This window comes from Hipposideros armiger, unplaced genomic scaffold (assembly GCF_001890085.2).
Source record: "Hipposideros armiger isolate ML-2016 unplaced genomic scaffold, ASM189008v1 scaffold_48, whole genome shotgun sequence".
In the NCBI taxonomy this organism is placed as follows: Eukaryota; Metazoa; Chordata; class Mammalia; order Chiroptera; family Hipposideridae; genus Hipposideros; species Hipposideros armiger.
Genome location: NW_017731398.1, coordinates 4,582,397 through 4,596,107, shown reverse-complemented (window position 1 = coordinate 4,596,107; position 13,711 = coordinate 4,582,397). Strand labels below are relative to the sequence as shown.

The window sequence follows — 13,711 nt, the reverse complement described above, 5'->3', positions numbered from 1 at the left end:
CCCCACAGGCCTACGAAGAAGCAGGCGCTGCTTCACAGATGAGGAAACTGAGGCACAGAGGTTACGTACCTTGCCCAAGGTCACATGGCAGTGCCATTCCCGAGTCTGAGCCCTTTCCCACTGGCTGGGGCCTTGCACCTTCCCAAGGGGACGCCCTCTCCCGTTCTCGCCATCTGCCCAACAGACTGCCTGTTCTCACGGACCAGCTCAGCTGCCCCTTCAAGAAGTTCGCACCTACTCCCATCTACACCAACTGCTTCCTCTGAGCTTTTCCATGGCATTTTCCTTCCATTCAAATACGTACTGGATGTGTCTGTCCCCTGGACGATGGCTTACATCCAGGCTGGATGGCAAGATGGGGGCATTTGCCAAATACACCTGAACTGCTGCCCCCCAATTCTATCTAATTCAACAACAACAACTTGGCCTCATTTTGTGCATAGGTCCCGTGCTGACGTCGGGCACAGAGCAGAGTGAGGCGGGCCCTGGCAGCAAGGAGCCCACAGTGCGGGACGCATGGACAGCAGGGGGTTACAGCTGCTCAGCTAAGCAAAGCCCCGTTTCCACAGAGGAGGCCCCCCCCCCTTACTTCCCTGGGAGAACCAAGTTCTTCACAGGCAATTTCTTTGAAGTCTCAAGTTTCACTTTAAATTTAATATCCAATTTGTGTTCTTCTCTACATCACATCCATGATTGCACATAAAAATACGTCATATCTATGCCCTCAGGTCCTCTGGGAAGAATTGCCTTGTTTCTCTAGGGAGCTTGACTCCCAGCTGGGCAACCTTGAACAAGTTACCTAACCTCTCTGGGCATCCTCATCATAAACTGCCCCCCAGGAGACAAGAGTGTCAAGTGGCGTCTGTCGAGGTGGCACTTCAGGGCTCAGTAGTCGCAGCAGCATACATGGGGGTGGCAGTGCACTTCCCACTGTACCCACCACACCCTAGTACCTTTGAGACGCCCGGTGATATAGAGGAAACCGTCGGCATCCAGGCGGCCGACGTCACCAGTGTGCAGCCAGCCGTCAGCGTCGATGGCCTCGCGCGTCTTGTCCTCCATGTTCAGATAGCCCATGAAGACAGTACGGCCCCACAGGCAGATCTCGCCGGTGCCCTCTGCATCCTGGTTCACCAGCTTCGCCTGGCAGCCGGGCACCACCTTGCCAGAGCTGGGGTGGAAGGCCCAGAGGCCTGTTCAGAGGGAGTCGGTTCCTCCAAGCCCCGATCAGCCCCCACCGCGAGCCCTGGGGTCCCCAACCTCTGTCTTCACCAATGGTCAGAAGCTGTCCCCACCCAGGCTTCCTGTAGTTTAACAGGGGACCCAGGGCTAAGAGGTAGGGCCAATGAAAGGTTTTTAGGTGGATGAACAAATGAGTGAACGAATGAAATCCTAACGGGAAAACGTGAGGCACTGCGATAGGTGGACAGGAACTGGGTCCTTCAGCTCACTCCTAGAACTGACTGCCTTCCCTGCCCAGCAGCGGGCAGGCCCTGTGCCCCCCGACTCCCAGCCCAAGTAGTCTGTGCCACTGGCGATGCTGGGACACCCTCTAACACAGCCCTCCCTGCTGGACAGGGACAAAGGGAAAGTCCTCTCTTCACGGGTCGAGGGCAGGAAGGCTGCTTTCAACCACAGGCCTGTGTGACACTGTGGCAGACAGCACCTCCACGAGACAGGCCTGGCAGGGAAGTCGGCCTAGGATGGGACCGTCGGCACTCAGGGACCCCAGGTTCCAATAGCCCAGGCTGTGGGACCCGGTCAGCAGGTGGGTACTGAGGGGTGCCAGAGCAGGCCACACCTGTACAGCCGGTAGTTGCGGGGGCTGGACATGAAGTGGGGGCCCGAGGTCTCACTGAGGCCGTAGCCCGAGTACAGGCGAATGTTGAGGCCCAGGAAGAAGTGCTGTGTGTCCGCGGTCATGGGGGCAGCTCCGTAGAAGCTCTTCTCACACTTGGCAAAGCCCAGTGCCTGGCGGACCTTGGCCAGCACCAGGTAGTCAGCCAGTCTGGCGGTAAAGGGCTTCAGGTCGCTGGCGGGGAAGGGAGAATGGATCACACACACAGGCACATTCGAAGGGTGGCTTTCAGTGGGTGCACAATGGCTGGCCAGTTATCTGTTCTGACTGGCTGGTGCCCACCCCACGGTTACTATGTATTTTTAAATGGCCCCGCCTGTGAACATGCAGGCACACGCGGGTGTGTGTGCATGCGGGTGTGTGCAGATATGTCCTGAGCCAGGAAGGCAGACCAACAGGCTCAGCTGGGTACAAGCACAGAGGCAGCAACAGATGCCCGCAAGTTTGCACGCACAGTAATGCACACCTGCAGGGAAGCATACATGCGTGCACATGCATGCACATACGCGTGCAGGCCCATTTGCAATCCATGACTGGGCCACTCACATTCACTCTTCATGTCTGTGCACAGGAGGCGTGGGTGCAGACACGTGCTCGTGTGTCTCGTGAGACGTGATGCAATTCCACAGACACGAGTCACGGAAAATACTAAATCGGAACAGGCCGCATTTATACCACTGGCCCTCCCGCAGGAGCGATCTGAGTGCTCGCTGGGCTTTTCTCCAGCCACCACTGAGAGCAGGAGCCGCCCCCAACGAGCTCAACGCACCCTGGAGGGAGCAAGTCAGTCCTCACGTCGGAACCCAAAGATGGGGTGACTCCTGTGGGGCCTGGGAAGAGGACAGGGGCTCCAGCCCAGCCACTGTTGGGGCCTCTGCACAGGGTCCCCAGAGCTGAGGCCAGCGGGGCCGGGGCAGGCCTGGCCCAGCGGACCCTTGGCTGTATACTGGGGTTGTGACCCAGCCCTGCTGCCTCCCCAGGCTTCCCGCCCTCTGTACCTGCCCAGGCAGGTGAGGTTCTGCTCCAGCGTCACCGACATGGCCCACAGCAGCATCTTGCGCCGGATGAAACCGGACTGGGCCGCCACCTCCTGGATGCGCTCCATGATCTTTTCCCACACGCGAGGCACTCCCATGTGAGACGTGGGCTGCACCTCCCGCAGAGTGTCCACCAGGCTTCCCTGCTCCCGCCAGAGACAGACAGGCCTGCTGGGTCAGGGCCGGCCAGGGGCAGAGGCCCCGTTTCCAGGTAGCTGCACACCACACAGGCGTGCTGCACACGTGTGCAGACAGGTGCATACACCTGTGCACACCCTGGGGCACATACTATGGCCGTGACTCACTGCTTTTTTGCCAGCAGAACCCTGATGCTGTTCAGATGCTTCAGAAGTACCTCAGTCCCCCGTCCTGGGTGGTAACTCCTCAGTGTAACTCACATGTGATATCCTGTCCCCCTAAGCAGTGACTGGTTTAGGGCTGGACATGTGACCCCACTTGGGCCAATGAGATGCCAGGTGTGGGGGAGTCTGCTGGGGAGGTTTCTGGGAGAGGTCTCATGGTTAAAATAAGGACCCAAAGAACAGACGTAGTTGATAAGATAGGGTGCAGGGCAGGGCAGGCCACTTGTCATCGTCTGAGACCTTACTCTGAGGATGCCTGTCCTCGATGGCGGTGGCCCCAAGGGACTACTCTGACTCAATTTCCTTTAGGTGATAGCATCAGTTTCCCTTTCTGTCCAGTCATTGATGGTGAGCTAACCACAGCTGAAAGGTTTCTGACTGATATGCACACTCCCGAGCACACAAGCACACACACCAGCACACACGTGCGTGGCCCTGGCACACATCCTTGCATGCCCACACGGGCAGAGTGTACACCGACCTTCAGGGCATCAGGCTCAGCAAAGCAGACCTGGGCCCCCCACTGCAGGCCTGTCCACAGGTCGTAGATCTGGGCAGCGACGTGGCTGAGGGGCAGGTAACTGACCACGACCTCCTGCTGGACTTCTGCTGGCTGGATGTCGCCGGCCTGGCTGCCATACCGCGCTGTCCACGTGATCTGGAGGGTAGACCCGGCATTGTCTACAAGCCAGCCCTGGCAGTGCTCACATCTGTCGCTCCGGGGGCTAGGGCTGTTTCTTTGTGGGACCCCCCCCCAGGGTGTTCACCCTCCTGGGCATCTCTGCAGGAAATCCCCAGGGACAGGCCTCCCCATCCCTCGCCGGGCTCTGTCTGGACCACAAACTGATGGGCTGGTCTACTTTTCCCAGCCCCCTGAGCTCAGGGCCAGAAGAGCCTCCCCAGGGGCTGCTGGGGCCACTGCCAGACCCTCCTGCAGCCCAGCCCACCCACATCTGGGCATTGGCCCTACGTTGTCCTGACTCAGCATCACGCCCTTGGGGCTCCCAGTGGTGCCAGATGTGTAGACAAGCACACAGCACTGGTTGGGCTGTTGGGCGTTGATGATGGTGTCCAGGTCGGCCTCGGGCACCTGGTCCCCCAGCTCCATGAACTCCTCCATCTGTGGCCAGAGGGAGAGAGTGGGCCGGCCAGGTCAGCTGGGCAGGCCCAGACAGGCCCACCGGACGCCCAGGGTCCTCTGCCCATACCGTGTGCACGTTGGCGATCCTCTCTGGAGGAGGTTCTCGATACGTCACTACTGCCTTCAGATGGGGAAGGTTTTTCCAGATCTGTGTTGACAGGAAAAAGAAATGGAGTTTCACAAAAAAGAAATAAATGAAGTCACCTACTGAGAAGAGCCCCATCTCCAGGTGTCAGTCTGCCCAGCAGGCACTTTGTGGCAAAGGTCAGCTGGGCTCCCAGCTCTGACCTTTGACCCAGCAGGCCAGTGGGCTTCATGCACAGCTTTCCCAACATGAGAACTCCGGAGCAGTAAAGTGGGACAAGGGGGGGTCAGGGAAAGACTCTTTACTGGAGGACAACCAAACAACCTGGGGCCTGGTGAACAAACTGTGATCCAGCCCACAACAGAGATGGATGTCCTGTGAAGAGAGAGGCTGAGAGGGAGAGGGGAGGTGGCACGGGGGAAAACAGAACTCAGTTGAGGTGACAGGGATCAGAGTTCAGGAAAGCCGGGGCAGCTGGAATCTGTGGGATAGACACAGGAAAGCAGGAACTATGTAGAGAAGGCATTCTAGAAATCTCTCCAGGGGTCCTCCTGAGGCTTTGGCTGAAGAGAAAATCTGCACAAGCACATGGGAAACTCCATGAAGCTGGAGGAAGAACAGTGACAGGACTAGAGACAAACAAGGGCTCACATGTGGCCAGAGCCGTTCACGTGTCGGCAGCCGGGATGGAGGGACCTCACCAGGCAGTGGCAGAGACTCCACAGGGTCAGGTCTGAGTGTGGGGCTGCATTAAATGCCTTAGAGTGAAGGCTAGCTAAAACTGCCCCGAAGGCCTTTGTTTGAGCCATTTCCTTCCCTGAATATTCCATATGCTTTTCTAAGAAACAGGACATCTTTCTGAAATGATCACAGGAACTTGGTCACATCTAACACAAGTAAAACGATCCTTTCACATCATCTACTACCCAGTGTCTCTTGACAGCTGGTTTAAGAGCAAACACTGGAGGGGTAGCTAATTAGCCAGTGGAGATAGAATGGAATACCCAAAAAAACAAAACAAAATAAAAAACTCAAACCAAAAGAAGTCAGAAAAGAAAAGAAAGAACAGATGGGACAAATAACAAACCGCCTATTGGTAAATTTACAGTCAATTTTTGTCAGGCTGGATAAAAAGGCAAGACCCAACTATATGCTGCCTATAAGAAGCTTGCTTTAAATATAAGGACACAGATAGGTTAAAAGCAAAACAATGCAAAAACATACACCATGCAAACACTATCATCAGAAATCTGCAGGAGCAATCGTAATTTCAGACAAAGTAGCTTCGGAACAGGAACTGTTACCAGGGATAAAGAGGGTCACTTCTTAATGATAAAGGGTTAATTCATCAAGAGGACATACTCTAAACGTGTATGTACGTAACAGAGCTTCAAAACACACGAAGCAAAAACTGACAGAACTGAAAGGAGAAATAGACGAACCCACGACAATAACTGGAGATTCCAACACTCCGCTTCTGAGCATGTGACAGCAAATCACTGCAGGTGACTTGAACACTGTAACGCTATCGGCCAACCCGACACTGTTGACATTTATAGAACACCTACCCCAGGTATGCCTGTAGACCATTATTCTGACCACCACACCTGCTCTGTACCAAAGGGTGTTTCAGGTAGCAAAGAGCCCCAGGTGATGAGAGAAACGTCTTCCTTTGGAGGAAGAATCCTAGCTAGCTGATTAGAAAGCCAATACTTTGTCATTGCTCATGAAATAATTAAGTCCGGCAAAGACTGTCAATGGAGAAAGGCTGATGCGGGACATCAGTGGACGAGCACGTGGCCACTTAAAGCCACTGATGAATTTCAGCATCTCTACCTGTGGTCCCAACTGACATCACCTGCCTGTGAGCCACGATGTGAAGCCACCAGCACCACCTGCAGGGTGTTCTTGCTCCCAAATGTTTAATCTGAAATGCACGAGCCCATCATGTAACAGGAAGTGCAGAGGTTGGAGGAACAAGCTAGACCGCAGCAGTGAGAGGAAGCTGTCGACAAAGCCTGAGTGTGGGAGGCCACTCGGCAGGGATGACCTAGTTTCCGGAGGTTCTCGCACTTGCGCCAGGTTCCCCAGGGGCGTGTGGACCACAGCGTGCTGGGTGCACACCCTGAGTTTTGCACTGGGTCTGGGCTGGGGCCTGAGCATCTGCATTTCTAACCGGCTCCCTGGTGATACTGAGGCTGCTGGTCAGGGCCACACGGGTCTGTGATATTGGCACATGCAAGCTGTAGGCTGGGTTTAGATCCTGATTCAAACAAACCGGCTGTCGGGAGACACTGTGGGTAGTAGATAACGTGAAAGAATCGTTTTGTGTTAGCTGTGACCAAGTTACTGTGATCATTTCAGAAAAACGTCCTGTTTCTTAGAGATGCACATTGGAATCTTTGGGGACAGAAATGACGATGCCAGAGCTATGCCTTCAAAGAAAGGTGCATTGATGAAATGAGTGTGATGAAAAAAACACTGATGTTTATTAAATTTGGATGAAGGCTGTATCAGGGTCCACTAGTGGCTTCTGTTTTTGTTTGCTGGGAAACTTTCATAACACAAATTTAATTTGCATAATTTCCCAGAGTCCACATTTCCTAACTCTGGGCCTCAGTTTCTTCTGTTGTAAATGGGGCCAGGAGGCAGGGGGGAGGTTATGTGCATTAGATCAACATCTGTGCGGAGGAGCTGTCTCCCTGGGGGCAGGACAAAATCTACGGGGGAATCTGAAGCTCTATAGCCCTCCCCACTGAGGTTCTCATGGGAGACCATGTTGAGGGGTGTGTCAGCTCCTGCCTGGGGCTGGGGCCCATGAAGCCACCACTCTGTGGAAATCAGTGTCCCACTGAGCCCCAGGGTGCCTGGCAGACAAGTTACCTGCCACTACCCTCTAAATATTCGTCCCCTTTCTGTCTAGTGAAGGGCCTGGTGCTTGGGGTAGGGAGGGTGAGAAGGGGGCCTCCCAGAGCAATTCATTGGGGTCCCCACAATCTGCACCCCTACCTCCTCTCCCGATCTCAGGTGTTTATCTAAGTCGGACAGATGGAGACACTCAAGGGTGAGAGATCCTAAAAACACAGGGTTCAGAACAGGAGGAGACTGACAAGGACCCCCAAGGAGGATGCTCCCCTCACTGGTACAAGTGAGCCCATTTATAAGCCCTTAGCAGGCAAAACAAAGCAGGTGCACAGTGCCTGTGAAAAGGAGGTTTTCAGAATAATCGCCAAATGGCGTAGACGAAGGAGCACACACACAAATCAGCCAACCTGAGGGTCAGGGACCTGTGGGAGCACCGGCGACCTGCTTCGGAGGCTTTGCAGTCTGCTGGGCACAGCCGGGCACACAGTTGTCCCCAGGCCACCACACGCCAGCATGGTGCATTGGAGCATATGGGGGCAGAGCCAGTCAGGAAGAGGTCTTACGTGAATCGGGAGGCATCAATCCCCCAGAAAAGACCCAGCTGGCTCAAGAGGCTCTTTGAGCTCCTGCTGTGCGCCCGCGTCTGTACAAGATGCTGCAGCACTTGACCTGGGGTGGCCCAACCATGTCCTGTGCCCCTCACCCTGTCCCCACCGGGAGTCAGACTTGAGGGCTCAAGGTATCAGGGCCCGGAGTCACCCCAGTGCACACAACCCTCTTCCCGGCAGAGGACCCCAGCCCCACAGTGGTGGCCCTGCCCTGAAGGGAAAGCCATGGGAGGCAGCAGGCTGGCTGGGAGTTCTAGCCCAGGCCCTGTCACCTACTTCTTGGGTGAAGAGGGTCATGTCCCTTGGACTTTCTGGGCCTCAGTTTTCTGACCTGACAAATGGGTAGGTAGCCACTGCCCTGCCTTGCTCTGTGTGAGTGCATGCGGGTTGCTGCTGAGGGTAAGGGGACTCTACAAGGGGGACAGGAAGTCCTTTCAAGCTGGAGGTCCATAACGACGCCCAGCCTTAACTCCCACACCCGCTGTCCCTTTCCCCCAAACCTTCAGGATCTTCTCCAGCTGCTTCTGTGTGTCGACCACAATGACATTGGCACGGCAGTCGTGGGCGATGTACTGGCAGGCCTCAGGGGTGCTGGTTGTATAGATGCCGGTGACAATGCCACTGCAGGGGATCAGAGGCTTTGTGTCTGGGCAGGTGCAGATGGCCACCCCTCAGCCCAGCCCCCAGCCCCCGAGAGCTCCCAACGCCCAACAGGCAGGGCTCCCACAGGGAAGAAATGGGGTGTCGGGGAGGGGGTAGGGGCCTCCAAAGAGAGATAACGACCCTCTCTCCACTCTCTGTCCACCTCTAACCTCTGGAGGCTCTGCCCCTACCCGTCACTTACCCTGCAAATACGGTGCCCACGGCCGAGAAGAACCACTCCGGGGAGTTGAAGCCAAGGATGGCCACACTGTGGGCCGGCTCCAGGCCGAGCTCCAGCCAGAGAAGACAGGCCAGGTCAGTTGGCAGGGGAGGGGCCTCCCGGTCCCATCAGGTCCCCCTTCCAGGCCCCAGGGAACACCCCCCTCCCAGGGTCCACCCAGCTAGAGAAGGCCCTGGGGTCGGTCACTCAGCAGCCCCTGCTGCCCTCCCAGGGCCTTCCCAGGGACTCAAACCCTCAGCCCAGCACCCAGCCTCCGGCCCATCTGGAATGTGATCCCAATGGAAAGCTCCGATCAGGTGCCCGGCACCTAGTGAAGGCCCAGCTAACATGAAGCCCTCAGGGCCGCCCATGGCTTTACAATCATGTCTAAGGGCTGACCCCGTGGAGGGTCAGGAGCAGGCCTGTGGGGCCCAGGGCTGGCAGGTACGGCCTGCGGGGGGACAGGCCAGCCTCGAGGGCTTCTCACCTTCAGGAAGCCCTTAGCAGCCTTGCGGGCCAGCAGGTAGTACTGGGAGTAGGAGACGTGCTCCCACGAGCCCTGGCGCTTGAAGCCCAGCGCGTGGAGGTGTCCGTATTTGTCCAGGGCCTCATAGAACATCTGATGCACAGTGTAGGACGACTGCTGTGGGCAGCTGGGGTCTATGCGCAGACGGACGCGTCCGTCGGCCCGCGTCGTCCACAGCGCCTCCTCTGCAGGGTGGGGAGACCACAGCTGTGGTCACGCCAGCCCAGCACTGTCCCCAGGGCACCCCGGTCCTCCCCTGGTCCCAACTCTGCCTGGGCACCTGCCATGGGGGCTGGCAGACAAGCCAGGGGAGGGGAAAGGCGGGAGGCTGCCTGGAGGAGGTCTGACAGCCTTGCAGGACGGGCAAGGAAGAGGAGAAGACAAAGCTGGAGGGGAGAGAGTGCCTGCGGACACTGAGGCCCTGGGCCCACTCTGTCTTTGTCCCAGGTGGAATCTGCCCCCGAGGCAGGGCAGTCAGTGGTGGGGTGTGGGCTGCCTCAGAAGAGCAGAACTGTCAGATCTCACAGTGCCTTCAGGGACTTCACCCTTCCTCTGCCTCCTGAGAATGCGTTGGGGACAGACCCAACTGGACAGAAAGTCCAAGAATCAAAATAGCAACCCTTCCAGGGGACTAGAGGGGACTGAACCTGCGAGTCTGATCACCGGCCCAGAAGTCTCCATTCCTGGGAGGTAACCACACAGTCCTCGCTCATTACTGCCGAATGCAAGCCACATGCTGAACCCCTCACACGGGGGTCTCATTCAGTTTTATAGATAGGCAGCTGCAGCTCAGAGAGGCACAGCCACTTTCCCAAGGTCACACAGCCAGGAAGGTGATGCCAGAGCTTGCACTTGGAACACTATTCTGGGCCACCACCCAGCATTGAAGGATCAGGTGGGGACCAGGACTCACCATTTGCAGGTGAGACTCTGGGGAAACCACTTAACCTGAGTCTGTTTCCTCAGTGGATAGGGGAGTATTCAGCTCTCAGGGTCGCTATGAGGCTGAGGAGTAACGGTGCCCATTAAAGAGCCCTGGGTACAATCAGTGCTCAACAGGTGCACACGTTTGTCCTTCCTCCCTTTTCTAAGCTCTCCAGGTTGTTTGCAAAGGAGGCTTAGACGGGAGGTCTGCAGTTCTTTGTCCATGGGGCCTCCTTTCCCTGGAGACAGAGTGGTCATTCTGAGATGACCTATTTGAGGCAGGGGGAAGGCGGGTGAGGGAAGATGACAGGGACTGCTCTGCCACCTGTTGGCCAGACCCACGCTGACGGGGAGAGACCCCACCTTGTCAGATGTCTGTCTTGAGGTGGCACCAACAGGGTGCCCTGTGACCAGCAGGCAGATGGGCTGGATGACCTTGTCCCTCTCCTCTGACACTCAGGTGGCATGCGGACCCCGAGGTTCGCAGAAAGAGGTAATAATCCTGGGGCTGGAATAGGAGAGCCCGCTTTTTGTCCTGCGGAGGCCAGGAGCGGGAGGATGAGGGGCACATCCAGGCCCAAACAGGAGAAGGGCATATATGAGCCAGGGGCACGACAGCCTGCGGGAATGCAGCCCGGGGCAGAGGAGGAGGCCTGGGAGGGCAGAGGCCGAGACCACGCCGACCGGCCCCCACCTACCTGGCACCCGTGCCCTCCGGCAGAGGTGTGAGCCAAGGGCCCCTCCTCTCACTCCTCAGACATCTCTAAGCCCATCCCCGTATCCCGGGACTCAGCCTCTCCGTCTCCAGCCCCTGGACTTTGCAAACGTGCGTGCATCTGAGCAGAGCAGGGCAGAGACAACAGGTCAACCTGGGCTCAGATCTGGTTTCGCGCCTCCCTGCTGTGTGGCCTTGGCAGGGCCTCCTCCCAGCTCCATCGAATCTTCTCCAAGTGCTGTGAGGTGTGCAGAGACGGGGGCCCTCGCACAGCACAGTGGTGGTGAGAACATCACATGGTAAGATTGGAAGACAGTTTGGCAGTTTCTTAAAAAGTTCGATGTAAATCTACCGTACGGCCTGGCCATTCCGCTCCTAGGGGTTTACCCAAGAGAAGCGAAAACACACGTCCCACAAAGACTTGTACGTGACATTCGTAGCAGCTGTCCTATCATTGCCAACAAGTGGAAACTACCCACAGCCCATCAACTGGTGAATGAACATGAACGGCGGGCCATCCATCCATACAATGGAGTATCACTCAGCTCGAGGAAGGAACAAAAGCGCTGACACAGGCTCCGACATGATGACACTCAAAAGCATGCTCAACGAAGGAAGCCAGAGTGAAGGACCACATCCTGTCCAGCTCCATTTGTATGAAGTGTCCAGAGCAACACACAGCAGATTCGGGGCGGGCTGGGGCTGAGGTGGGGACGGGGCACACACAGCATGAAGGACCTCCTAGGGGTGATGGAAATGTTCTAAAACTGGACTGCGGTGACGTTGGTGCAACTGTGAACTTGCTAAACATCACCGCACCGGACCCTTCACATGGGTAAATCCGATGGCATATAAATTATACCTCAGCACAAGCGCTTAAAGAAACGGGAGGAGGGGCCGGCCGAGTGGTGCGTTGGTTAGGAGTTGGCTTGGGACGCCAGCTCTGAGCAGCAGGGTCCCGGTTCGGATCCACATTAGGGCCAGTGACACTGCCCTCTGCAGCTAAGATGGTGAACAACAGCTCGACCTGGAGCTGGGCTGCCATGAGTCGCCGGCGACGGCGTAGGCTGCAGCCCCTGCTGCAGTGGGTTGTCATGGGCTACCGTATGTAGCCAGCAGCCAGCGTGAGCGGCCAGCAGCCAGCGTGAGCGGCCAGCAGCCGCAGTGAGCGGCCATCCAGAAGCCGGCAACTGGTCTGCCTCACCCGGGAAGAGCGCAATGATGGTGCCAACTTGGGCCAGTGAAGCAACGTCCTCCACAACTAGACTGAAGAACAAAACGACAGCAACTTGTCTTTTTCCCTTCCCCGATTCCCCAATAAAATCTTTTTAAAAAAAGAAAAGAAAAGAAAAAAGAAACGGGAGGAGGAATCCTAAGCTCCTACACTGCCGAAGGTCCCCGTGAGGTGGCTGGCTGGTGGCCTAAGCCTGGCACAGGTCCCTCTGGGCCCTTGGGACAGAACAGGAGCCTGTCTCTGTTGTCACATCCAGAGGCTCCTGTTCACTGGTTGTCAAGATCACCGGTAACTTCTAGGACTTGTTACTAAAGCTTTTCTCAGCCACAAGTTTTAACTTTAACACTGATAATCTTTTTTAAAAGTCACAAAACAGTACCTACTTGTTCTAAGAAATTCAAAGCAATTTAGAAGTATATGATAAAATACAGTGACAGACCCTCCTGATTCCTACATCTCCGGGTCACTGCGTTGACGCTGGTGTGTGGGTGTCATGCTGATAAAAATATTGTATATACCTACAAGAAGTTCGGTTTTATTTTGTTGCTGCTACTTTTTATCCAAAGGGGGGAGAAAAGGATGTTGTTTCTATTGTATTAATGGAGGGTAGCAACCCAAGCGCCCATGGGGGCCAGGTGGGTAATGTATCCTCTTCATGGTAAATAATGTATAATAATGAAAAATAAATGAGTAAAGGGCCCAGTACGTGCACGGGGAGCCCAGCAGGCAGGCTTCACTCCCACAAGGAAACACGCTCCCTCCCGTTTTCCTCTCCACACTCTGCTCCTGCAGGCCTCCCTTTGTTTCTCTGCCTTTTGATAAAGACAAGGACAAGCACAGGATTTCACCAAGGAAAGCCACAATCAAGGGCAGTGATAAATGTCCCCGCCCCAGCCTGACTGGGAGGCTACAGGGAGTGGTGGGGACTGTGGAGGTCGGAGAGCACACACCTCGTCAAAGGGGACGGCCATGGCTCTAGAACTTGGTGCCCAGTCGGAACGGAAACCAAGAGGGCCCTGAAATCTGGGAGTTTATATGTAATTCCCGGATTTTTAATTGTTGGCTCACACTTACAAAAAAATATTACGTGGACCAAATCAAACATAGCCATTAGCCAAATCACCCATCTTTAACTTCTGTGACGTTGATGTCTCTCTTACTGTGTGTATGTGTGAGTGTGTGAGTGTGCAAGTGTGTGTGTGAATGTGCGTGAGTGCATGTGCGTGCGTGCGTGCGTGCGTGTGGCTGCATAATAAACACTCCACTGTTTGGCCATATCATCATTTACTGAGTCGCATTCCCACTGGAAGACACTCAGATGATTCCAGCTTTCAGCCCTTGTCTCAGCTTTTCCAAAGCATAGATTTCTAGAACCGGGTTTACTGGATCAGAAGAAAAAATCATTTATCGTTTTGAAGGACACTTTGGATGGAGTCCCTCCGCCTAATTTCTTCTTTCCCATTACCTAACTCTCACCAGGCTGGAGTCCCTGAA

At 55.6% G+C, this 13,711-nt stretch overlaps 1 protein-coding gene across 5 annotated transcripts in view; it reads right to left on the bottom strand.

Moving 5' to 3' along the window:
• The window catches only part of ACSBG1 (acyl-CoA synthetase bubblegum family member 1), a 35,224-nt gene that overhangs the window by 3,321 nt on the left and 18,192 nt on the right, over positions 1-13,711 (bottom strand). For all 5 annotated transcript variants that reach the window (XM_019640112.1, XM_019640111.1, XM_019640109.1 and 2 more), the window contains 9 exons: positions 9,306-9,529; positions 8,801-8,889; positions 8,457-8,577; positions 4,466-4,546; positions 4,228-4,377; positions 3,739-3,915; positions 2,857-3,038; positions 1,802-2,032; positions 954-1,171 (listed from right to left, as the gene is read on the bottom strand). In XM_019640112.1, the coding sequence (XP_019495657.1) occupies positions 954-1,171; positions 1,802-2,032; positions 2,857-3,038; positions 3,739-3,915; positions 4,228-4,377; positions 4,466-4,546; positions 8,457-8,577; positions 8,801-8,889; positions 9,306-9,529 (1,473 nt within the window). The remainder of the gene's footprint in view (positions 1-953; positions 1,172-1,801; positions 2,033-2,856; positions 3,039-3,738; positions 3,916-4,227; positions 4,378-4,465; positions 4,547-8,456; positions 8,578-8,800; positions 8,890-9,305; positions 9,530-13,711) is intronic.